Source organism: Pithys albifrons, chromosome 3 (genome assembly GCF_047495875.1).
Source record: "Pithys albifrons albifrons isolate INPA30051 chromosome 3, PitAlb_v1, whole genome shotgun sequence".
In the NCBI taxonomy this organism is placed as follows: domain Eukaryota; kingdom Metazoa; phylum Chordata; class Aves; order Passeriformes; family Thamnophilidae; genus Pithys; species Pithys albifrons.
In genome coordinates, this window is record NC_092460.1 from 22,896,202 (window position 1) to 22,921,527 (window position 25,326).

General features: G+C 45.0%; 1 protein-coding gene across 2 annotated transcripts in view; it reads left to right on the forward strand.

The window, feature by feature from the left end:
- The first annotated feature begins 1,961 nt into the window (after window positions 1–1,961).
- The window catches only part of HDAC11 (histone deacetylase 11), a 30,139-nt gene continuing 6,774 nt past the window's right edge, over window positions 1,962–25,326 (forward strand). The window contains exons 1-8 of one of the 2 annotated variants that reach the window (XM_071550990.1): window positions 1,962–2,003; window positions 3,892–4,040; window positions 7,035–7,135; window positions 13,313–13,429; window positions 17,737–17,779; window positions 18,912–18,988; window positions 20,005–20,067; window positions 22,741–22,837. In XM_071550990.1, the coding sequence (XP_071407091.1) occupies window positions 2,002–2,003; window positions 3,892–4,040; window positions 7,035–7,135; window positions 13,313–13,429; window positions 17,737–17,779; window positions 18,912–18,988; window positions 20,005–20,067; window positions 22,741–22,837 (649 nt within the window). In that variant the 5' untranslated portion in view covers window positions 1,962–2,001. Of the gene's footprint in view, window positions 2,004–2,110; window positions 2,380–3,891; window positions 4,041–7,034; window positions 7,136–13,312; window positions 13,430–17,736; window positions 17,780–18,911; window positions 18,989–20,004; window positions 20,068–22,740; window positions 22,838–25,326 lie in introns of those variants that run through there. The other variant, XM_071550989.1, reaches the window with a different exon arrangement.

Sequence of the window (25,326 nt, forward strand, 5' to 3'; positions counted from 1 at the left end):
TAAATATGAAAAACAATTTCTGTCATCCAACAAATATGGAAATGAGTCTACAAGTTGATTTTTAATTTAACTAAACGTTAATATAAATGAAAATGAAATAAGAACACGTTGTATTTGCAGCTTATTAACCAAACACTCAAACTCTAATTAAGCCCCAAGCATTAAGTAGTCAGGAACAAGGAAGAAAAGGTAGATATACTGAATGAGTACTGATGCAGCACACAAAGGGGCAGAACAAAAGAAATGTTAATTAAAAGATAATGTCAGAGGGATAGAATGTTTTCATGGGATAACAGTCTCCTGCTGCCAAATAAATACCAAGGTGAAGTCCAAGCATCCATCAAAACTGAATGTCAGGCCAAAGCTGGTGTATTTTAAAAAGAAAGACATTTATCTGGAATTCTCATAAAAAAGACATTACTCCTTCCAAGAAAAGTGCTCATGGGCATTTCTCCCTGCTCTGACAGGAACTGCTTCTCTCCAAGGCCCATCATTCATGATGGGGGTGTGGATTTACTTGTACACCTGCATAAGGTGTGCTTTTTCTATAGATTCAAGCATAATTAGTTAAGTACACTTAGTCTTGAAAATCACTGATTCTTCCCATGTGCCTGAATTTAGGGATGGTGTTCCCAGAGGGAATCCTGACCTGTCCAAATCAGCAGGACTTCTGCTGCTGTTGGGTAAGATCACTATTTCACCTTTGTTTTCTTCATCCTAATGCAGACCTGCTACATCTCTGCACCTACTGGGAACTGAATTTTGTTATGATGAGGACGAGATTTGCCAATCCAAATATATCATCTGTGTGGAACCACCTTGAAGCCTGACAGAAAACGACGGTGGGGGCTGAGTCCTCCCGGCTCCCACATCAGACCCACAGCTCGTCCTGTGCCTGCTCAGCTGCCTTTGGCTCAGTGTCACCTGTGTGAGCTGGTTTGGTGTCACCTGTGTGAGCTGGTTTGGTGTCACCTGTGTGAGCTGGTTCAGTGTCACCTGTGTGAGCTGGCTCGGTGTCACCTGTGTGAGCTGTTTTGGTGTCACCCATTAGAGCTGTTTCAGTGTCACCCCTGAGAGCTGGTTCGGGGAGATGTCACCCCTGTGAGCTGGTTTGGTGTCACTTGTGAGAGCTGGTTTGGTGTCACCTGTGTGAGCTGGCTCCGTGTCACCTGTGTGAGCTGGCTTAGTGTCACCTGTGTGAGCTGGTTCAGTGTCACCTGTGTGAGCTGGCTCGGTGTCACCTGTGTGAGCTGTTTTGGTGTCACCCATTAGAGCTGTTTCAGTGTCACCCATGAGAGCTGGTTCGGGGAGATGTCACCCCTGTGAGCTGGTTTGGTGTCACCTGTGAGAGCTGGTTTGGTGTCACCTGTGTGAGCTGGCTCCGTGTCACCTGTGTGAGCTGGTTTGGTGTCACCTGTCTGAGCTGGCTCAGTGTCACCTGTGTGAGCTGGTTCAGTGTCACCTGTGTGAGCTGGCTCCGTGTCACCTGTGTGAACTGATTCAGTGTCATCTGTGTGAGCTGGCTCGGTGTCACCAATGAGAGCTGGCTCAGTGTCACCTGTGTGAACTGGCTCAGTGTCACCTGTGTGAGCTGGCTCGGTGTCACCTGTGTGAGCTGGTTCAGTGTCACCTGTCTGAGCTGGCTCAGTGTCACCTGTGTGAGCTGGCTCGGTGTCACCTGTGTGAGCTGGTTCAGTGTCACCCATGAGAGCTGGTTCGGGGAGATGTCACCCCTGTGAGCTGGTTCAGTGTCACCTCTGTGAACTATTTGGTGTCACCGTGTGAGCTGGTTCGGTGACACCCATGAGAGCTGGACTGGGGCGATGTCACCCCCGTGAGCCGGTTCGGTGTCCCCGTGTGTCGGCTCGGTGTCCCGCCCGTACTCAGGCCCAGCAGCCCCTCCCGCCCGCCGGTGTCTCTCCCTGTGCCCGTCCGGGCCCGCCCCGCGCCGGGCGGAGCTGCGGCCGCACCGCCCCTTCCCTGCGGCCCGGCCAGGCGGGGATGTGAGTGCTGCGGTGGGGACGGGGACGGGGACGGGGACGGGGACGGGGACGGGGGCGGGGGGGACGGAGACGGACGGAGACGGGGACGGGGACGGGGACGGGGACGGGGACGGGGACGGGGACAGGGCCCGGCGCGGCCTGCCCGGGCTCGGGGTCGCAGGGCCGGGGCTGTGGCCGCGCCGATCCCCGCGGTGCGGGTGTGGGTGATCCCCACGGTCCGGCCGGGCGGGAGAGGCCCCGTGGACGGCAGCGCCATGGCCTGCAGGGAGCAGGAGGAGCCCCTGGGAGCGGAGGGTGCCTCTGGCAGCGGGGCAGAACCCAGCGGTGCCCAGGCTGCGGCTCCGGGCCCGGCGGGGGCGCAGCACCTTGGACACAGGTGTGTTCGTACCGGGCAGGGCACAGGGCACAGGACACAGGGCACAGGTGTGTTCGTACCGGGCAGGACACAGGGCACAGGTGTGTTCGTACCAGGCAGGGCACAGGGCACAGCACCCGGGACACAGGTGTGTTCTGTCCCAAGCAGGGCTCCGCAGCTGTGCCACAGGTATGTGCTGGCCCATATAGGGCTCAGGGGTCAGCACCTATGCCCCAGGTGTGCTCTGCCCCAGGCAGGCCCAGGCCAACAGCCTGGCTCTGTCCCTGGGCACTGTGTGGGCACTGCACTGTGGGCTCTGCTGAAAAGCCGCCTTTGTCCTCTGGTTGGGTTTGGCTTGTTTATAACTGGGTTTAAAAGGGTGGTTTGAGCATATTCAGACTGGAAATAAGGGTCTTTCTGTGTGTATTGTTCACCTGACAAAAGGCTCTTGTGTCTTGCTCAGTGCATTGTGAAGCCTTTTGCAAACTTCAGCTGAATTTTGGGGAGCAGGAGAGGCCTCAGGGTGCCTTGGGTTGGGGGCACAGAGGGAGCCACAGAATCATAGAATGGATTGGGTTGGAAAAGCCCTCCGAGATCATCAAGTCCAACCCTTGGTCCAACTCCAGTCCCTTTACCAGATCATGACCCTCAGTGCCACGGCCAATCTCAGTTTAAAAACCTCCAGGGATGGGAACTCCACCCCCTCTCTGGTGGTGGAACAGGCTGTGAGCACAGAAACCCCTCTTGGGCTGCTGACCCACCTGTGCAGACAAGTGTCCACCAAATAATTGGTGTTTGTGTGTGCAAACACACAGCATTGCCTGTTCACTGGTGGGTTGTGAAGGAGGGCTGTGCTTCCTCTTCTGTTGGGAAAGATTGTTGAGAAAATACAATAATTTACAGGAGGAATGAATAAAGGAAAGTGTTAGTTAAGGGTTACAGGCATGAGGTCCGGAGTTAGGAGTGTGTCCTGTGGTTTTATGCCACATAGATACAATCCCAACCCTCTTCCCTTCGCTCATCTGGTCACAAAATAGGCTGTTGCTTCCAGGAAGGCATCCTAGAAATCTTTCCCAGCTTGTGTCATGTGTAGCAGCAATGTGGTTTGGTTTATTCAACTGTGTTTTGATACAGACTTTAAAATGTGAGACCTGTGTTGAAGGTTATGTTGTCTGTAAAACTGGATGCCCCTTTGAAAGCAGAGGTGGAAAGACAAGGGGAGTAAACCAAATTTTTCCATTATTTAATGTCTGCAGTGAACTTGGTCTGCATAATTCATTATTGTACATTTTTCCAGCCGTCAGTTGTTCTGTTCTCCCCACTGCTGGTTAGTTCAAGAGTTTAACTCCCTGACCTAAAGAGCAGTTGAACAAGCAAGTGTTGCCTTCAGTAAGTGTTGGAAAAAGCATTCTCAGGAATTATTCCTAAGGTAAAGGTTGTATTGATAAGGGCTCTCATTTCAAATTTAGGGTGGAATGTTTGCCCTGGTAACTGGTTTCTGAAGTGGTGCTGAGTGTGTTGTTTGCTGTGCAGGCCCCACAGGACGGAGCTGTACCAGGACCCCCCGGCGGGATGTTGGCCCATCGTGTATTCTCCAGATTACAACATCACCTTCATGGGACTGGAGAAGCTGCACCCCTTCGATGCAGGGAAATGGGGAAAAGTGATCAACTTCTTGAAAGGTAAAATGCCAGAAGGTGCCTCTTACACCAACATCTGCACAAAAGCCAAAGCAATTATGTGGTTAGTGCAGACTTGTGTTGATAATTGCCAATAAAATAGTGACTGAACATCCTCATTGCTCATTGTGTAGGCTTAAGCTACGTTCTTTAATCATATTTGGAGTGCTTTAATGTTTTTATATACTTGCAGATTTAAATCTTAACAAGTTAAATTGATTGTAGGATTTCTGAGGTCGGTTGGATGTCATTGTTGAATATCTTGTCTGTGAAGTATTTAAAAGATTAATTTGTAATGTGAGAGCAAACATCCTACACCAGGGCTTTTTAATACAAAGTTTTGATTCACAGTCCTTAGAAATTGTATTTTCTGGCCTGCTCCATTGAATAAACCCACAGTTTTAGGTTCAGCTCAGTCATGGTGTCTGTGCAGAGTGAAACTCGTGAAATGTGATTGGAAATTGGAGCTCATTAAATGATTTGCTCTCCCAAGAGGCATGAACAATGCTAGGCAGAGTAACTAGTTTGCTTCATTTGAGCCAGGCCCAGGCTTTACAAGACTGTGAGTGAAAAGGAGGAAGAAGAAATGTGAGCATAACCCTTAGACAATCTTAAAATAGTTCTGGGCTTTACAGCTGGAATGAGGCATGACATGAGCAGAATTCCATTGCTTGGCCTTTGCGAGAAAGGGTCATGTGGGATGTCTGAGAATTGTTTCCCCCTCTAGAGTGAGCAACAGGGTCTTGGCTTTCAGCCCAGCCTGGGTTTGGTGCAGAATGGGGAGCCTTGTGGATGTACAGTATTTTAACACTTGGCTCATTTTTAATGATTCAAACTCTTTCAGTTCTAGGTGAGTGTACGAGAGAAATATTTCTTTTAAGTTTCCTCCTGAGAACAGCTGCTGTTTGCAGGTCCAGTTTGTCCTTGCTTTTGAGGACCAAGCCTGGCTCTCAGTCAGAGCACAGACTTCAGTTTAGTGTCAGTGAAAGGGGAATCCATGCTGTGTGAGCTGCAGTCTTACAAACAGCTGGGCTTACTCCCAGTGCAGTGAGTGCCTTCCTAAGGCTTTGTGCTGCCCCTGGTTTACACCTGGTGGAGCAAGACCTGGGGCATTCCTGTGGCTGCTGAAACCACAGGTGTTAATGATGGTTTGCTGCAGGTGTAACTTGGTTATTGTGCTTGCACTGCTGGCAAGTGGTGCTGCTCAGGCTGAGTTAAGTGCAGCTTGTGTGAATCCATTCTTTAGCAACCTCATCCTATTGCTCTGATAATGTTTGGAAAGAGCTTTGAGGCCCCTCTGGCGACAGGCAGAGCTTTTCTGAACCTTTTCTTTATTGCTGTTTAAACCAACTGAAAAATACAGACAGAAATTCATTAAGAAAATACAAATGTAAGAACCAAGGAGAGGATCAGGCCTGTAAAATCTTGGCATCTCTTTGTTTAAGCTTGCTCATCAAGTGTAAAATAAAACATAAAAAGCTTTTTGCCTTGCCAAGACAAAGGTTGTCCCAAAGCCAGACCTCCCTTTATGTGGCCCTAATGACTCCTTTAGCTGACAATCCTTTGCAGTTCAGGACTGCCCTTCCCTCTTCAGGCTGCCTTGTGTGCATTTAACTGAGATTGAGTGAGTTCTATCACTCCAACACACTTTTAGTAGCTGAGGTTTGGCTTTTTCCTCTAATAACCTTAAATAATTCGATCTTTGGTTCCATGGCAGTTTTGTTAATTAGGCAGAACCTTTACCTTTCTGTTCCTTGTCTGTGCTTTTCCTCCAGCTCTTTCCCCTGGGATGTGTCCGCTCTGAAGTGTCTCAGGCTTTCACACAAAATGAGTTTCCCCGCTTGTTTTACTGTCCTTGCTTTGACAGGAGAAAAAGCTGCAGGATAGCCCAAGGTGCTTGGTTTGCTCTGGCACTGCAGGAACTCCTGGCAAGAGCTGACCTACCCTGTTCCTTTCAGCAAACCACCAGTGAGCACTTCCCAGCTCCCCCTCCTCCTGCAGAGGGAAGCTGACAGCAGTTTGGCTGCATGGAATGTGCCTCAGGCCAGACAGAGCCCTGCCAAGGCAGATGCTGGAGCAGGTGCTGCCCTTATAGGATGCTCCAGAGCACAAGTGCTCACGTTGCCCAGTTGTTTTCTTCCTCCTCCAACTATACAATTAAAGAAAAGATGCAGCCTTAGAAGGTGCAGCAATTAAAGATCAAGATCTGCCTGGGAAGATCAACATGAGCCTTATAATTGTTGTTTGTAGTGATGATATGGAAAGTACCCTTGTTTTTCTGCACTGCCTGCCTTGTGTGGTTGGCCCCAACCTCAACTCTCTGGCAAGTATATCCAGATGGATGCATTTAAATGTATTATCTCTGATCACATCCTGAAATCTTGGAGTGATATTTTGTAACTTGCTCTTATAAAATGAAGTATTTAAAAAACCTATCTTTTGGTGCTTGAGAGAAAGTATTAATGGTATTTCCTGACATTAAATTGAGGTAGGGGTGTGGCAGAAATACCCTAATTAGGCTTGCTTGCTTCTATGAACATCCAAGCAATAATGTTGTTTCGAATTCTGATTTATTGTTTTATTCTCCTGTGATTTAGGGGATTAAATACTGGTGCAAACTTTGGGATTTCTTAAAGCATGTTAAAAAGTGATGAATATTTGATGTTACGACCACTAAGTGTACCAAGCCCTGAACTGAGCAGTGTTGTGATTCTGTTGTGTGTGTCCATCCTCTGCCACCACCTGCCTGTCCTTCCAGTCCAAACAAGAAGCTGCCACAATCACACGATATTTCTCAGTACACACTCCCTGAACAGCTCACTGGCACAGAGGGGGTGTCTTTGGAGACCTTGCAAACTCTGAGTGACCAGAGTTGTTTCAGCCCCAAACAACAGCTGAAGGTGTTACACTGAGGTCAGAGCAGCACCTTGGCAGGGTGGGACATGGGGAGCCAAGCCATGGTGTGCAATGCCAATTGTTATTTCTCTCCTGTTGCAGAAGAAAAACTAATTGCAGATGACTTGATTGTGCAGGCACGGGAGGCGAGCGAGGAGGATCTGCTGGTGGTTCACACGAGGCGCTACCTTAACAAATTAAAGGTGCTGTGCTTGTCCTTGTGCTTTGCAGGGAAACTGTCCAGAACTGGTGTCAAAGGCAGTGGGTATCCTACAGATTCACTGTAGAAACAGCTTCATAGATGATAAATGGTGTATTTGAACATTGTTACTGAGGATACTGAAAGAAAACCATGGAAATAGTGGCAGCTCACAGTGTGGAGGGGTGGATGGGACAGAGGGTCTACCATGGTAAGCAGGTGACCTGAAATGGTATTTCAGAAAATAAAATAATCACAAGGCAAATTTGAATGTTTGAGATGAAAGTAATAGTCTCCTTAGGGAGTGTAAGTTTTGATTTCCTCTGGTAAAATAGGGTTATGAAATTGAAAATACTTTGGAGAGCACTAACATGGAGGACTTTATTGGGTGTTTTCCAGTGCAGGGATTGCTTTGTGGGGTTTGGGGTTATGTCATATTGACAGGGGGATTCTGTGCAGGGGTTCTGTGCTCAGTCTGCTGTGGGGGGCAGTGCTGTCTTCATGGAGAGCTGCAAGATCAGTGTAGGGGCAAAGCCTTGCATGTTGTGTGTGAAGGTTTCCGGTACCAAATCACACAGGAGATAAAAAACATCCCTTGGATATTTTTATATGAAACATTGATTTGTTAAACTTCAGTGTAGCTTTAGAACGTTAACATGTAAGAGCTCTGTTTCTGACCATACCCACACATCTGTAGTGGAATTGGACAGTAGATGAGTGCAGGTGACGTTGCTTTTATTTTTAAATTCTGCTTGGAGGGTGGAGAAGGAATATGTATAAGAAAAGAAATCTTCCATTTCATCATTCTAAAGAAATTATTTTGAGTCACCTGTGCCCTTCCACAGTGGAAGAGTCCTTGGATTGCTATTTCTGGAATGTTTTATTTTTCTAAGTGATCTGTTATTTGTGTGAACTTTTTTTCATTCTTACTCTTTCTGAGGTCTCTTCTGCTTCTTCATTCTGTGCCATGAAGTTAGATGTAGTTTCATACATCATTAGATTTGATCTTATTGCAGCTATTTTTGATACTGAACTTTCAATGCCATAGAACTACCCACCCCTTGTTACTGAATCACTTCTTTAGAGGGGGGTGTGATGTGCACAGCTCAGTTTGCAATGCCATAGCAACATTTGCAGTCCCTACAGGGTTGGCTTCACAGGGAATTGTCTGCATAACTTGTGTCTTGGTGGTCAAAACTAGCACTGTTGTGTGCTTTCAGAAGGGATTAACTGGGTATCACTCACTGTCCTTTTCTTGGGAGAATATTTCCTGCGGCTGTGGGAAGATATTGTTGGTCATGCCAGCACATTCCTGCCAAGCAGTGAAGGTAAAAGTGCTTAGTTGCAAAAGAGAAATAATGTGGTTGTACATGAAAATCCCTGAGTATCCACTGTATTGCCTTATCCAAAGTCTGCTGTGCTCTTTTTTAATCCAAATACCTATAAATGCTGTAGTTTTATAATAGATCAGCTCTGAAGACTGGGAAGGTGCTTGTCTTTCTCAGAATGCCCACGTGTCCCAAAATATTGGATCACTGCAAAGTCTGAGCATGAATTTGGCAGGAAATGCATGAATTTGGCAGGAAATGCATGAATTTGGCAGGAAATGTCCTGCTCCTCCAAGAGGAGGTGGTGGTTGGAGTCTGAGCAGCAGCAGCAGCCAGAGGAGTGTTGGGTGAAGAGAAGCAGAATGATGTGCACAAAGTAGATCTGCTGGGAATTAGTTCTGGCTTGGCAGGAAGGGTCTCCCTGTTTCCCTGCTCAGTCCTCACAGCAGAGTTTGGCCTTTTGCCCTGAGCTGATTCCCCCTCAGTTACTCCTTTGAAGAATGCAGATCTCCAAGGTAATGACTGGACAGTGGATAATTTGCTTGCAAGACTTTTCCACTCAATGCCTTTCTCTGGTGTTGTGGAAAATAATGAATTTGCTGCATGTCAGCATTCTGAGATTTTGGAAGGAGAGAAGCAGTGAGCTTAAAGCCAGTTTCAGACTCAGTAGGTCTTTCACTTGGACCCTTTGATATATGAGAGATTCCATGATAACATATGTGAGTGAGCAGTGAAATGTGAATGCTGAGGATAAAACTTGGGCACCAGTGGAGGGCAAGGGGGGCTGGGACAGCTGGTTGATCAGTTATAAATGTATAACTCACTTTAGTTCATAGATATGCAAATTATGCAGGTTTAAAAAGAAGAAGTTGATGCCATGCCAGTGTTTATACCTGGTGAGGAGGGGGTTGGTGGGGCTCAGGGACTGCTTTGTCTCCTGCCTGGCCGGGGCAGTTCAGCTGCCAGGAGCCCAGGGGTACCTGGGGGGGATCTGGCAGGGCCTGGGCCTGGGAGGGCTCCCATGAATGAAGGCACAAGGAGCAGGCTCATGAAATAATTAGTAATCCTTGTGTCTGGTTTGGGTGTTGAGATAAGCCAGCACAGGCGAGTCGGGGTGACCAATTAATGAAGTGTTCTTTTGCTGTAAAATGTTCATTTCAAAGGTCATGAGAGCAGATAGATTCATTTGATCCCTTTTACCTAAGTTTTCATGTAAAATGTGTCAGGTCTGTAGGAATATACAAAAATGTCCTTTGAAAGGGAGTAATATTTGAATGTATTTGGAGAAAGTACCAAACCAGAGTGCCAGTCCCTGGGAACAGGGTGTGACAGTTCAGGTTCCAACTCTGTGCAGGTGCTGTGGGGCCTCCTGTGCAGCCAGAGCAGCTGGCAGAGGTCTGAGGGCCAGGCAGCTTTTGGTTATCAGCACTTTGGGTTCTTCCTTTCAGTTTGTCCAGTCTCTGGTTAGGACACAGTGGTTGGTGCCCGTGGGCACCACTTGTGCCAGTGCAGCCCCTCATGCCAGGTGGGAACCTTGGCTGGGACCTGCTGTGAGAACTGCAGACTTCCTGCTGTCCTTTGTGATTTTATCTTGTGTTAATTCAAGCTTTCATCTGAGATCAGCTCAGCTGGTTAAAACTTGGTTGTAATAACGCCAAGGTCATGGGTTCGATCCCCTGTGTGGGCCACTGACTGAAGAGTTGGACTCGATGATCCTTGTGGGTCCCTTCCAGCTCAGAACAGCCTGTGATTCTGTAAGAACACCCTTTCTCTGCCTACTGAGGGTGGATCCAGAGAGTTTTGTCCCAGGGAAGCTTCTAAATACAAATCACGTTTGCTGCTTGGTGTTGGATTTGTGGCTCTGTGAATTTTCCCTTGAAGCTGGGACCAGTTCCAGGAACTTACCAAAGATTTAAACACAGTTTAAATTTAGATATTAAAGAACAAAATTCCGTAGTTTTTTTTTTAATTTGACGCGTTGTTGGCTATTTTAAAATGCTGGAATGCAGTGAGTGCATAACATGAAAGGCAGCACATCAGAGGGTGGGTTTGATCATTGATGGTCTCTGTGTTCATCCAGGAGGTACCAGCATAAAAGCAGCTGCTTTAGATTTACATCCTCCTCATATTAGTGCTGCAGTTTAACTCTTAGTCCTTGAAGACTAAGCATTTGAAGACATTCAACCTTACTAAGAAGAGTTTACAGTTAAGGAATTAAAGTTAATAGTGATATAAGTGAGAACACCCTCACTGAATGTGTGTGTTACTGCAGAGTTTGGGAAATTAAGGGAAGAGAATTAAAGCAAGGGAAATTAAGAACTCTTAAAGTTGTGGTAGTTTGGTGTGTGTGTGTGTGTTTCCTTTTGGCTTTGGGGATTTTTTTGGGTGTAACATCTTGGTGTGGGGTTACACTTGGCCACATTTGTTGCTGCTGCCTGGGAGTTAGTGTGGAAGGAAGCATTTATTAAAGAAGGGGCTAACCTGACTTCTTTACTCCTTTTAAGAAAACAGGGAGATAATTTTTTAAAAATTGAAGCTTAATTCATCCACTGGATTATTTACTGAAAATATAGAAAGAAAAATAATTAAAAAAATCTTACAGCATTAGCAATAAAAATATAGGAGTTATACTAAGTTGATAACTAAAGAGTAAGTGAAGACTTGGTATTGAATAATTTTTATATATGATTATTACTCTTCCTTGAGTCCAGACAAGTTTTAATTTCTAAGTCACATTATTACATGTCTACAAAACTTTACTGGAGAATCAGTTATTTCATAGAGTCACAGACTGGGGACCTCAAAGCCCAGCCAGTCCCACCCTCCTGGGCAGGGACTCCTCCCACTATTCCAAGTTGCTCCAAGCCCTGTCCAGCCTGGCCTTGGACACTCCCAAGGAAGTGATTTGATGGTGGCTGAGTGAGAGCAAATACCCACCAAAAGAAATAGTAACTGATACTGCTCTGATATATGCAATCATGAGCTATGAAAAATACTTATTAAAAAAAAAGAAAAGATTTGAGGAGTTTGTTCTCTCTCAGAGGGAACTGCTGTGTGAAGGCTCATTGTGGGAGCCAGGACAGCCTGGAAAACATACTGAGCATAGTCCTCAGCTGTTCAAATTAATTTTTGAATTTACAGCATGAAAAAATCTGCAATTATATAAAATCAATTTCTTTTTGAGGTTGTCCATAGCTGTTCTGGGAGTTTACTGTGGGAAACACTGGAAAACAAAACCAGCACATGGGAAAAAGCACAAACCATTGCACAGCTGGAGAAACACAATCCCCAGTTCCTGAGGGGTGTGTTTGGAGCAGGATTGGCATCATCTGGAGCTCATTCTTGTGCCCCAAAAGTTTCCTCAGAGTCAGTGACTCTCCCCCATGTGTTGGGAATTACTAAGTCTGGAGCAGTGAGAGTCTTTGGGAACGTCCCCAGCAAGCCTTGCCTGTTCCTTAATCCTCCTCTCATGGATTTCTTCCCTTCTCTCAAAAACCTGCACCAGCAGAATGGTTGATTCCAGTCATTATTGCTCCCACTTCTCCTGCTGACATTATTTTTTTAAACTCTGTTGGAACTTGCTCTGTGATCATCATCCACATTTGAGATCAAATTTATTTTTTATCCAAATATGACCTTTTCAATCCCGTTTTAGAACAACAGGACTGAATATGGTTTTTCATAATGTGCTTATTCAAAAGCTAAAATGTCTTGCAAAGGGACTTCATCAAGATAGACTGTATTAAAAATAATTACAGCACTTTATGATGGGCAGCTGGTGATATGGTAACAGAGTAATGGGTTGATAGTATGTCAACAGAATAATGGCTTGCAAATGTAAAAGTAGTAAGAGCTTAAAATGAACTGTTGGCAAAATTTAATTAGTACTTGGAAGACCTTTATTAAAGGGCACCCCTTCACCCCACCCCGTAGGACTTTGTAGTTGAAACATTGGGAAGTTATTTGGAGTATCTGAGGACCCTGAGGTTGGGATGGGATTGGCTCTGGTTCAGATTGCCCACTTGGATGCCCTGCCAGCTGTGAACAGCTCCTGTGATGGAGTAACAAATGCACTGACCTAGTCAGAATTCCTAATGCTGGAGAAAACAGGATCTATTCAGGATCTGTACAGCTTGGCAAGTTGCAATCCTTGGTCCCCAAATGTTTCAGTGTTGGAGGAACAGGTAGATTCTTGCTTGTGACTTGTGCTTTGAAATATATTTAGCAGTGTTATCACTGGTAGCAGTGTTAGTGGAAGTTCTTTGAAGGAATCTATGTGTTTGCAAAAAAAGGCATTTACATATGGCAAATATTTTGTGTTCTAACCTTGAAGACTTTTGAACAAAATGTTTCCTTGAAATGTGTTTAATATGCTAAACAAAATTTAATCATTTCGCCATGCTTAAGTTTGCACTGTGTGTTCACTTAAGTTTTTGAACTTCTTAGCTCAGTTGTCTGTTTGCTTGTGTTTCCTTTCTCCTTGGCACATCCTTTTGATTCCTCACAGACAGAGATATTTCCGGGTTGAACCTATCAAGTGTAGCTGAAGGACATCCCACAATTCCTCCTCCCAATCCCAAGGATAGCAGATTTTCTGCAATACTAGCTTGCTGTAAAATGGCTGATCTGTTACTGTGTGATACTAAAATCTGGAAAGTTGTGATTCTCATAGTTAATTACTTGAGGATGAACCTGTTGGGAGGTCAGGAATGAGGGTTGGTGTGGTCACCCCCAGCCAAAACCCTTACTGAGGCCCTGTGAGCTCCTTTTCAGTAATCAGCTACTAATGAGAGCTCTAAATGTCCTCATTAAACCAGACTACATTAATGGGAACTCTCTCTCTCCCCTCCTAGTGGTCCTTTGTTGTGGCTACAATCACAGAAATCCCACCAGTGGCCTTTCTGCCCAACTTTGTTGTTCAGAGGAAAGTTCTGAGGCCTCTGCGAACCCAGACAGGAGGAACAATCATGGTAAGGAGCTCTTGGTTTTCTGTTACCACATTTAGACTTGCTGGTCCTCTGCCAACCTGGCAGCTGTACTGTTTCATAACTGAAATAATAGTTGTAATATTAATATCAATTAATAGCTGTGCTGTTTTATATAACTCCAAGACTTGAGGCCGGTAGAGGGCAGTGGGTTCATGTAGAGTCCTAAACATGAGCAAAGTCCCAAGGGAAGGACAGACCTGGTTTTATGGTCAGGAATTGGCAGAGGAGACAATGAGGGTCAGCCTGGGCAGGCAGGACTTAGACAAATACAGAAACTGAAGTAGTGTTGAGCAACATTCAAGTACAGGCAAATTGTAGGAATGGGAGGTTTCAATACTGATAATACAGAAGCTTTTTTAAAGCACATACTTGCCAGATGACCTTGGAACTGTATGGGAAGAGATGGATCGTTTGGTTGTTCTTGAATGTAATTTAAAATTCATGTCCCTTGGTTGTTTTAATGTTGGAAATGAGTTTATTATCTACTTTTTCTGTTGTAAATACTGCAGAAGCAGCTCAGCAGAGCTCGAGGGAGACTCTCACCTGAGCAGAACTGTGCTCTGAGTTAAAGGAGTGACAGGGCTGTGCCAGGGGCACCAGACAGTCATTCTGCCTCAGAATTGCCAGTAGAGGTGTTGGGGAAATAACAGGGGAGAAAACACTTAATAACTGGAGCTGAGAATGAGCTGTTGAGGAAAAGATGCCCTCACAACTGGGAACTGGGAACTACTGGGCTCTTTTCTGCCCTGTTTTTATCAGTCCTTGCCAAACTCTGCAGTGGGTGCTGGGAGGAGATGGGACCAGCCCCACACTCACTTTGCAGGTACAGAGCTGACACAGTTCTAATGGAAGACAAATAATCTTGTCTGGAATTATTAATATTATGGTACTAATAGATCTTTGCTGCATTTTAATAACTCCTGCTGTGCAAGTGGAAAGGGTTGCAGCCCATGTTGCCCTTGCTGTATCTGTTTGAAGCCAGTTGTTGACTCACTGTCCTGTGGTTTGGCAAACCCTTCACTGTCCTCTGTGCCAGATTTGGGAATAGGACCTATTGCAACTCCTGATGTCAAAGGTGGGCGAGGCTGGGAGGCCAGGAAGGAGTGGTGAAGCATGGCATTATTTTCAGGAACAGGCTAAGAGGTGGCTTCCCTTTTCTGTCAGCAGAAATGCAGGTCCTTAGTACTGGAACCAAGGATTCCAGTTCTTATATGCTTCCCTTCTTGAAGATATCAAGAATTCATTAAGGACATTAATAATATAAAAAGGTCTTCTCTGTCTAGCGCATAAAGGGCAGTGCAGGGCAGAGTTCAGAGACCAGGCTGGACCTGCCCCAGGGCTGGCCTGGGAGGGTGACTGAGGGTGACCAACCCAAAGGGTTGGTGAGACAGCTCTCCAGGTTGTCTTTCATCCCATGAGGCTGACATGAGGTGGCTGTTGCTGCTCTCAGGTGTTTGTCCGGGTGGATTTGGGCACTGGGGGGTTTCAGCCTTCCTGGGGTTTACTCTGTGAAGTGGAGAGTCAGTTGTTTCTAAGGCAAGATGAAATACCCTGATTTATTTTTTGTTGTAGGTACCCTTTTAATGATGGAAGTACTGAGTGCCTGATCCTTTATTTGAAAAAAAAATGGCAATTTCTTTCATTGTTTTAGTACTCTGTTGTTAAATCTGTGTCCAGCTGCTGGATTTGCAAGTGTTTAACTCTCCCAGTTGATGGTTTTTGTTACTGGAAAGTAATAGAGAACCTGGATGACTTGTGCCTAAGCTTAAAGATCTATTGAAGAGATTCAGAAGCATCTCCTGACCGTGCTAGTTAATTGCTTTAAACATGTCATCTTATTTCCCTTTGTAATGCCCCAAACTCTCGTCAGAGATATGTAAAAATCTGGAGCTCCCCAAGGAGCTGAAGCAGCTCACGTGGGATCAGCGTCAGAGAAGCAGCAAAGGAAAGTTTTCAGGATGTTTTGGAATGTGGGTATAGTGGAGGGAAAGCTCAGAGTCACCTCCTTGATGCTGGAATGGTCTGTGGGAAGTGAGGGAATTGCTGCTTGTTGCTCTGGGCTGTTCAGTAAAAATGGCCAGTGGCTTCTTCCTTAGGACCACAGAGAGCTCTGTGGCATTTGCCACATTCAGGGTCCTTGCAGGTGGCTGAGCCTGGTTCTCATTCAGCCTTGGGAGCAGGAAGTGGCTTTCTGTTAAAAATTAAAGTTGCACATACCTTGCTCGCTGGGGACTCTTTTCTCCAGCTATTGCTCTTCTCACCTCTTAAATCCCATTTCCTAATTCCACTTCGATTCCCTGGTGTCTCTCTGTCTTCTTGGGTGTTATTTACAGTCAAAGAACAGTGGGGTAAGGAAATGTGTGAAGGTGTTTGTGCAGTGTAGGATGCTTTTGGTGAAGCCTGAAAGCCTGGCTGAGCATGACAGAACCAGATAAAGTACTTCAGATGTTAAACCAGTTTTTTAAGGAAAATGTAAGGATATGAATTTTGAAAGAACATGGAGGGTTCTGGATAAATCTTGAGATTAATTGGATTATGGGGATAGGGCAGATAATGAAAGTGCTGCCTCTTTTAGTAGGTGTGAACTGGCAAAAGCAGAGATGGGGAGGACTGGAGAGAAAGAATTGTGTTTTCATGTGCTTAAAAATATTTGGTTGTCACTGAGAGGGAAGTTCCAGCCAGGTGGGGGTTGGTCTCTTCTCCCAGGCACTCAGCAATAGGACAAGGGGACACGGGCTCAAGCTTTGCCAGGGGAAATTGAAGTTGGAGATGAGAAAAAAATTCTTTCCAGAGAGAGTGCTCAAACATTGGAATGGGCTGCCCAGAGAGGGGGTGGATTCCCCATCCCTGGAGGTTTTTAAAGTGAGCTTGGCCGTGGCACTGAGTGCCATGATCTGGTAAAGGGACTGGAGTTGGAGCAAGGGTTGGACTTGATGCTCTCGGAGGTCTTTTCCAACCCAATCCATTCTATGATTCTGTGAGAGCAAGTCCTGCTGAGCAGGGCCATGCAGAATCTTCTCCTACCACAGCTGCCTGTTCTGTCTCTTGCCTCCTGACATAACAGGTGCCGTCCCCGGGCACTTTGGCATTCGTCTTGGTGCCAAATGCTGTTGTTTTTATCTTTTTTTTCCCCATGATGGGGAACTAAGTATGTACTTGAAAAGCAATTTTGATTAATCAGACAACAAAATCTGTGCAATGCAAGTCAGAAGTGCATCTTCTGCTATTCCTGATGGGCCTCTTTATCACAAACATTCCTGTTGAGTTTCTCTATTTTTAATGATATTTTAGCACTATGGGAAGATTGGGTTTTGGTGAGGAATCCCTAGGAAGTGTGATAAATTGCTGATAATGTGCCTCCCTCTGACTTAATGGGTTTTATAGTTGAGAAACTGCAGTCTTTCCCCAAGATCTAATTTGGGTGAGTTGGCATGATCAGAGCAGGGTGATGTTTACCTTCCCCATCATTTCCCTAGGAATAAATTAGAACTGTTCAAATGTGGCTGTTGGTGATGAAGACTTCTCACCTGTCCAAGCTTCATTTTATGTATGATGTGTAATGTTCTTTCCATGACTATGGACAAGAATTAATCTATTTCTACGTCTTCTCTCTCCTGTTTTTTTTTAATCTGTTTTTTAACTGTAGATAGTACTAATTTCATTCTTTTGTCCTGTCAGTTAAGCAGTACTGCAGTTAAACACTGGCTTGACTCTTGCTGACTGAAATAAGTCAGGTCTTTCAGTTAAAATTTCATCATTCAAGCCTTGTGTATCTCTTTTGTCAATACTTTCCTGAATGTCCATTGAGTTCAAAGGAGAGATCCAGGCCCAGTTTTGCCATGTTGGAGAGGAAAGGGTTGCTAACATTCTGTACCATGTACGTTCTGTCATTTAAAGGCCAAAAGTCCCAGGACCCTTCCTACTGTAGTGCTTTCCTGGCCCCATCCCAGCTGGAACTGTGTCAGGCTGTGCTTTCAGGACTTGAACTTTACATTCCTCCTGTTTTTCCATGGGCAAGAAGGATATTGTGAAATTCTTGCTCACTTCTTCCTCTTCCCAGCACTGCACTTTCACTTTTCCAGTTGCCAGGGAGGGAAATGGACGTGACACAGCAAATGTTCCTCCAGCTCCCGATGCTGAGGGTGGTTTTGCATTCAGAGATGTGGGGAAGAACAACCTCCAGTGGTGAAACATCTGAGAATTCCATGGGCCCCTTGGGATGCTGAGGGTCAGTTGGGTGGAAATTGCTTCATTCATTCATGGAATTCTGACTGTAATTGTGTTTTAAGGCAGGAAAACTCGCTGTGGAGAGAGGCTGGGCCATCAACGTGGGTAAGTGCAAGGAGGGCATTCAGTGGGACTTGGACCTGTGTGTTTGAAAACAGGGTCTTCATTTACGTGGTGTGGATTCTGCTTTTAATAACAAAGTGATGATTGTGTTCAGCTAAAATCAACTCCCAAGGGAAAATAAAAAGGGAAAAGTACTGGATTTGTTCTCTCACCCACTGATGCCGTTTTATTATAAAATATTTTTGGAAAGGAAAAGGATAATTGGATAAAGCTGTGAGTCATTCATAAGGGCAGGTGTCTGGATTGAAGTAGTGTGAAGAAATGGAGGAAAAATGTTTGGAGCAAATGTAAATATTTCAATAAAATCCTTGTCTTCATTAAATAATTTTCATAGTTATTATCATCAACTGATGTGTGTTTCAGAGCAGCTCCAGGGGTGGGTTGGTCTGTGGGTAAGCAGGGCTGGACCAGTGAGTGTCTATTTTTGGCAGTGCAGTTTTTCCTGAAAAAGCCTTGAGTGGACAAGCTGTGAGGGATACAGTGCATATAAATGTGCTCCTCTGCTCACAGCAAACAGCAGTGCAAAGCCAGTGAGCCACTGAAGCAACAAAATCCTGCCTGTCATATGGGCCTTGGCTTGTTGTTTTCCTAAAACTCATCAATTCTGGGTTTTTCCATTATTTCTTGCACGCATCCTCTACAAAGTGAATAGCCATGATTAAAAATTAAACAGGCATTAAAAGCAAACAACCAAGGCCTGTCATATATACTGATATATAAAATGAACTTGTTAAGTTTCTTGCTTAGGTATTTCTAGTGGGTTTCTCAGTAAAATAGTGCTGATTTATTGTACAAAACCATGTTCAGGGAGGGGGAGGACTCAGGACTTCCCCATGTATCGAGTGTGTGCCTTTTTGTTTTCAGGAGGAGTTCTGGAAGAGTCTTTAGGTCTGGGTGTGTGCAGCAATGGCCTGTGCACAGTTCTTAGTTTGGGGGCTTTTTTTAGTAAGTTTTTTGGATGTTCAGCGTAGAAAAGAAGTTTCCAAGTCCTTTCCACCTGCCTATAATGTTATTGGTGCCTGCCATGTCTCTCTTTGCAAAGCCCATTTCTGGTTTTGGTGTCCAGCTTTTCTTTCGTGTCTGGCTTTTCACCCTTCCCCATTTCCCTGTGCAGGGGGTGGTTTCCATCACTGCTGCAGTGACAAAGGTGGAGGGTTCTGTGCCTATGCTGACATCACACTGGCCATCAAGGTAAGAACTGCTCTTAAACCAGTATCTTCTGCTCTTTGTGCAAATGGAGAAAAAAATCCACAGAAGTTCCTAAGAATTAATTTCCATCTTAACAGGTGCAAAAGCAGTTGTCCCCAGATGGGTGGGAATAGGAATTTGCAGGGAGGAAAGGTTTGCAGGGGTCAGAATTACCAATGTAAACATGAACCACTGCAAATAATGTTGTCTTGCAGAAAGCACTCCAGATCAAACCAGATGGGCTTTTAATATTCTCAGTGGTAATTCCCCAAGCCTTGCATTGAACCTGAGCCTTCCACAGTAGTTTCAGTGGTTCCAATGACACTGCAGGGACAGAAAACCTCTCTCTGAATGAAGCTGCACTCGTTCAGATTCAGGAATGAAAATGGGAATGACTCAGTCACTGAATGTGAAAGAATACATTTGGTATTTAGCTGTTGAAAGGCTGAAGTAAGGGCCTTCTGCAAGCAGGGTTTATTTTTACCAAATGAACTGGGGTATATTTGGGTAATGGAATATTTATAAAGTATCAGTAATAATCAAACATTGAAGAGCTCTAATGATTGCAGCACACCATGTGACATAACATCCTAATTTCTGTACATGGTAATTTGCAGAAAAGTAATCCACTTTTGATTTTTTTACTCCCTAACATTAAAATACAGATTGAGAAATTATAGTGGGTGACAGTTTATACAAAATCTTTGGGGTTTACCATGTCTGTGTTAAAGACTGGGAGTGGAATGAGATGATCTTTAAGGTCCCTCCAGCCTAAACCATTCTGTGATTCTGCATCTCAAATGCAGGTTTCTTGTGTTTAATCTGGTGAATATATAGAGGGGGTTTATTGTAGAAGCACAAAAGGTATCTTTCTGTGTCAAACAAGCTTTTGTCATTAAATGTATTAGAATAATTTAGCAGTTTATTTGGTGACTGAAATTAATATGTTATGGAAGCTTTAAGCCTCCAGTTTAATCGGCCACCCAACTTTCTAAATTTCTCCATGTTGTTCTTTCCAGTTCCTATTTGAAAGAGTACCAGGGGTGTCTAAAGCCACAATTATTGATCTGGATGCTCATCAGGTGAGTAGTTTATTCTGTGCTGCAGATATTCTGCTTAAAACACAAGTGGCTGATAAATACCCTTTTGTAACCCTCCTATAAACTTCGACTTGCAGAACACAAAGTGCGTGGGAGACGTTGGAAACCACACAGTTTAGTTGTTGATATTATGGTCCTAAGGACTCTTGAGCCAGTTGAATACAATTAAGCTGAGCTGCAGCTCCATCCTGTGGCTGGATGTGAAACCCCCGCTGCGCTGGAGATTGGGGCAGAGCCGCGGTGGGTTCGGCCGTGGGGCTGCCCCAGCTCTGCCCTGCCCTGCCCTGTGTGATGGGCACAGAGCTGGGAGGCTGAGAGGGGAGGGCACAGCCCTGTGTGATGGGCACAGAGCTGGGAGGCTGAGAGGGGAGGGCACAGCCCTGTGTGATGGGCACAGAGCTGGGAGGCTGAGAGGGGAGGGCACAGCCCTGTGTGATGGGCACAGAGCTGGGAGGCTGAGAGGGGAGGGCACAGCCCTGTGTGATGGGCACAGAGCTGGGAGGCTGAGAGGGGAGGGCACAGCCCTGTGTGATGGGCACAGAGCTGGGAGGCTGAGAGGGGAGGGCACAGCCCTGTGTGATGGGCACAGAGCTGGGAGGCTGAGAGGGGAGGGCACAGCCCTGCCCTGACAGGGACTGCTGTGAGCACCGAGGGCAAACCTCAAACTCTGCGAAATAAACCCTAAAGAAGGGATGGGAATGGTGTTTTTAGAAAGGCAGTTAATGCACCAAAGTGATGTCCTGTTAGAGGATTCAGACATTTCCAGGCTGGCAAACCAAAGACAAGTTTGCAGGTGCTGCTAAGATAAGAATGGAATTTGTCTGGAGACCTTGAGCTGGTGCAGAAGCAAGAAATGAAGCTGCAGAAACTCCATGGAGTAACATCAAAAGAGCTCTTTTATAATGTTAAAATAAGTTGCATTAAGACTGTTTAGATCTAGCAATTTTTAGGAAAGAGGTATTACTTAATAATGAGCTAGAGCTGTGTGATGTTGGATAGTTTGCATGTTTGCATAGTGTGTGTAGGTTTTATGATTGTGTGTAACTGTGTGAAAAAATAGCTCTGAATATGGTCCCTCCTGAAACTTGAATATTCTTGTGCAAAGAATAGTTTAAATATTGTTAATGTCAACAGAGTTGCACCTTTCCTCTTTTTCTTTCTCTGCTGCTCCCGTTCTCTCCACAACTACTGTAACCCATGACAAAGAGGACAGAGAAATAAAATACCAAAGAGAGAAACCCACACCAAAATTATATGCAGTCAAGTGATTTATTTAACGAGAGGGGTTGAAGCCCCTGAAAAGGCCCTGAGAGGCTCCATTGAGAACTGTCTGTGGAGCTCAGGTGTCATGACAATGTCCAATGTGAAGCATTTCAGGTCATTTATTATGTATTATTTCTAATTTATTATTACTTATTATGTGTTACTAGGTTGTTTATTATGGCGGAGAGGAAGCCTCATGGCTGCAAGTTTGTCATCTTCTCTCTTTTCCTTTATCTGCATCCCAAAATTACCATATCAGGACAAGGGTTATGCAATAGGAAGATGTTTTGTGTTCCTCTCTCTCAGGGTGTGGATCTGGTTTGTGCTTTTTGAGGGTGGTTTGTTTTGTTTTTAAAAACTCTTGCTGTGTGTTTTGGTTGTCAGCTGTGCTGGTATCTCTGTGTGCCCAAGGAATCACCCCTTGTTTCCTTCTTTGGGGAGTGGGAGGTGTGAGAAGCAGCTCAGCAGACCCTGTTTCAAAATGCAGATTTTCCCATCTTGTGACTGTTCCAATTCTTAGTACAGTGGTGAGTCCCACCCTCCTTCAGAAAGTGGCTCACTGAGAGGCTTTCATATTCCCAGACTTGTGAGCATGAACCAGTTATTTGTGGACCAAAGATGCTGAAGAAATAAGTTGGAGTTGCCATTTTTTAGCATAAAAGCTGAATTACAGAAGATACATCTGTAGTTTAAATGAAATTCTGGGCATAGGGGCTGTGCTGCTCTATGTTATACTGATTTAAACTAAATTATCTTGGTGACTGCTGTGGAAAAATTATTTTTTTATTAGTGAAAAAGTCTGAATGAGAGCCAAAAGAAGAATATTTAAGTTCAGAAATGGGGAAGGGGGAAATATTCAAAATCCAAATTTTCTCTTGACCATCCACCTTTACACACCCACCACAAAATTTTTTTAGGGAATTTCTGTTGGGTCTTTATTGTCTGCAGTTTTTCCAGGGATTACTTATCTCCCCAAGGCTTGAGTTACAAAAAGAGCTGTAGCTGCTTTATTTATTTATTAATTCTTACATAAGGATACTCAGTTCCCTGCAACAGTTCAAAGAGGCTTTTTCTTGCACAGCTGGAGGATGACAGATCTATTTATTGGTCACACTTGCTTTTGTGATGCTGCTGAGGACAATCAGCTTCTATTTTTCACTTATTTTTCTTATGTGTGTAATTGGATCTCTGCTGATTCCCTTCACACAGACACAAGTGATAATAAATACCTGATCCCATGAACCCCCATAACTCTGCACTTCCAGAAAACCTTCGAGGCTCTGAGTGAGGGAGAGACACAGGAGTTGTGAATGTTGGAGCTTTAATTTAATTTAATTCTGATTTAATTCTGTGCTGGCATGCCAGGAAGGGCTAACTGTGACTTGCCTGCAGGGGAATGGCCATGAGAGGGACTTCCTGGACGACCCCCGGGTGTACATTTTGGATGCCTACAACAGACACATCTACCCTGGGGATGGGTTTGCCAAACGTGAGTACACTGCAATGCCCACTCCAAACTGGGAAAGCCCTTCTGTGGTGTTACAGAGCTTCAGTTACTAATAAGCTTCCTTGCAACAAATTTTTAATTTCACATGGTTTTCAGTGATCACTGTGATGTATCTCAGCAGTGTTTTCCCTCACCTCTGGGATGAGTTTTTGCGATGGGGGTTCAGTGCTCCTGCCACGCTTGGAGCGGTGAGTTAAATACTCCTTAGATTTGAAGAGGTTGTTAGAACCTCATCTTGCCCTTAAACTGCATTTATGAAAGAAATCACTGATGATTCACTGAGGTACCATCAGTACCTGGTACTATGTAAAAATGTTTCATGTTCCTTTGAAATTTATAAATTACAAATACTGAGATGTGGTGTCTTGCCAGTAGAAGTTGGTTTAGAAGCATCCAGAAAAACTGCATCTGAACATGAAACAAGTTGGGAAGCAAAAGGAAGTCAGGGAATAGAACCATAAAAGTTGGAAAAGCCCCTTAAGATCAAGTCCACCCCCAGCCCTGCCAAGGCCACCACTCACCCACGTCCCCAAGTGCCACATGCCCGTGAAATCCCAGCAGGGGTGGGGATGTCCCTGTCCTGTGCTGCCACTGATGAGAGCTGGTGCTTGATTGTCTTGGTTGTGGTTTGTTTGTGCCTGTTGTGTCCTGGGACCTGCCACAATTAATTAGTGGGGCTTTGATAATGGTTAAATTGGAATGCAAAAGCCCAAAGTTGATTTGATCTTTGACTCTGGTGCACTCGTTTATTACAGGTGTAATTTGTTCACTGAGTTAGAGGTTGTTGGGGGCATGTTGGATTTCCTCAGTGATCCCGTCCTTCTGCAAAGCCTTCCCTTGGGTTCCTGGCAGGAATGAGGTGCAGTGCATTGCACTGCTGGTTTTTGACCTGTAAAGATTTTGTGGATTGGACTATTTCAAGATCCTGAACTAAAAAATGGCCATTTAAAGCACACCATGTTTGCAGGCAGGCAAACTGCAAACAAATGCAGGGGTCTTCCCCCCAGGAAAAGCATCCCTTTATTCATGTATCACATGGCAACCTTGACAGATGGATCAAGGCCAAAGCCGAGTAAGTCCTTGTTAGGAAATGTGAAGCACTGAGCTCACCCCTCCCCTGTGAGGTTGGGAATACCAGCATTCCTGTCCCAAGGATAAGGTGCCAAAGGCATATGAGTATGTAGGTCCTTGCAGATTGCATAAGAAGGTCTAAATAGGGTTTTTTGGCTAAATCCTTTAAACCCTTCCTGCTTGGTGACCCTGCAAAGGTGGCATCACAGAGGGAACCTCTGAGGAGAGGCAGAGGCTTGAAGCTGGCAGTTGGAATCCTTGGGGTGAGCTCTGACTGATCACTGTCTCCTGCCTGGTTTTAACATGTTTTATTGCAGGAGCCTCTTCTGCACATTTTTACCCCATGCCCTTCTTTAGGGAAGGGAAGAAAAGCCCATTGCCTCATGGTAAGCCATGAGCACGTTGAATCCCTCAGGGGAAGCAGTTTGGGGTTACCCAAGCTTTGGAGGAGAAGGGAGAAGATGGGTGGGGAATAGGACTAGTTCCCTGGAGGGCGAGCAGGACAAGTTGATAGCTGAAACTCCAAGTTCAGGCCCTGAAAAGCTCCTGGGTCTGAGTGTCATTTTACGAAGCTGTAGAAGTACCTTCACTGAGGAGCAGGAGAGGGACAATGAACACGTGGAAAAGCTGTGTCCATCCTCACCTAGACATCTGTCCCTGCTCTGTCAGTGCTCCTGGTCTGTGTTGGTGGTGGAGAGGAGGGAAGAGCCCTGCAAAGACATGGCATCTTATTCACCATCTCTCACCTTCTTTGTGGCTCCATCAGAACAGCAGTTGTTTGTCCCCTCCTCCACAGCTCCAGCCAGCAGAGCTCTCACCCTGAGGAGGCTCCAAGTGCTCTTCAGAAGAGCTGTGCAGACTTACAAGGACATTTATATAACAATAAGGAAAGAATTCAGGAAAATATCATAAAACCCCCCAAAATCTTAGAACTAATGTTGATGCAGTAAAATGGAAATGAAAAAGAATACTTCAGTGATGTTGAACAAGGATGGAAAGCAGAGACAAACCCCTACCCAGCAATCACAAGAGTAATTAAGTGTCATTCTGTCTTCAATGCCCACTTGGTGGGGGCTGAATCTGTCTTTATCCAAGGAGTAAATTTGAGGCAGAGGGTGTGAGGTGGAAGTCACTCCTTGGAACACCTCTGACATGGTTTGGTGTTAATTCCCATGCAGACTTACACATACCTCATAAAGACACCCAAACCCAGCCTGCATAACCTTGGCCTTCCTCCCTTCACCTTCTCAGCCCTCCTCTTCTACTTCTGTTGCTTTATTAGAAGCATTAGAAATAATTTGATTTAAATTAAGAATAGATAGTTGCTCTTCTGGTAGGATTACAGGGTAAAAACATTAAATTGAAAATGCTTGGGGCAAAGCTGAATCCTGTTATACATT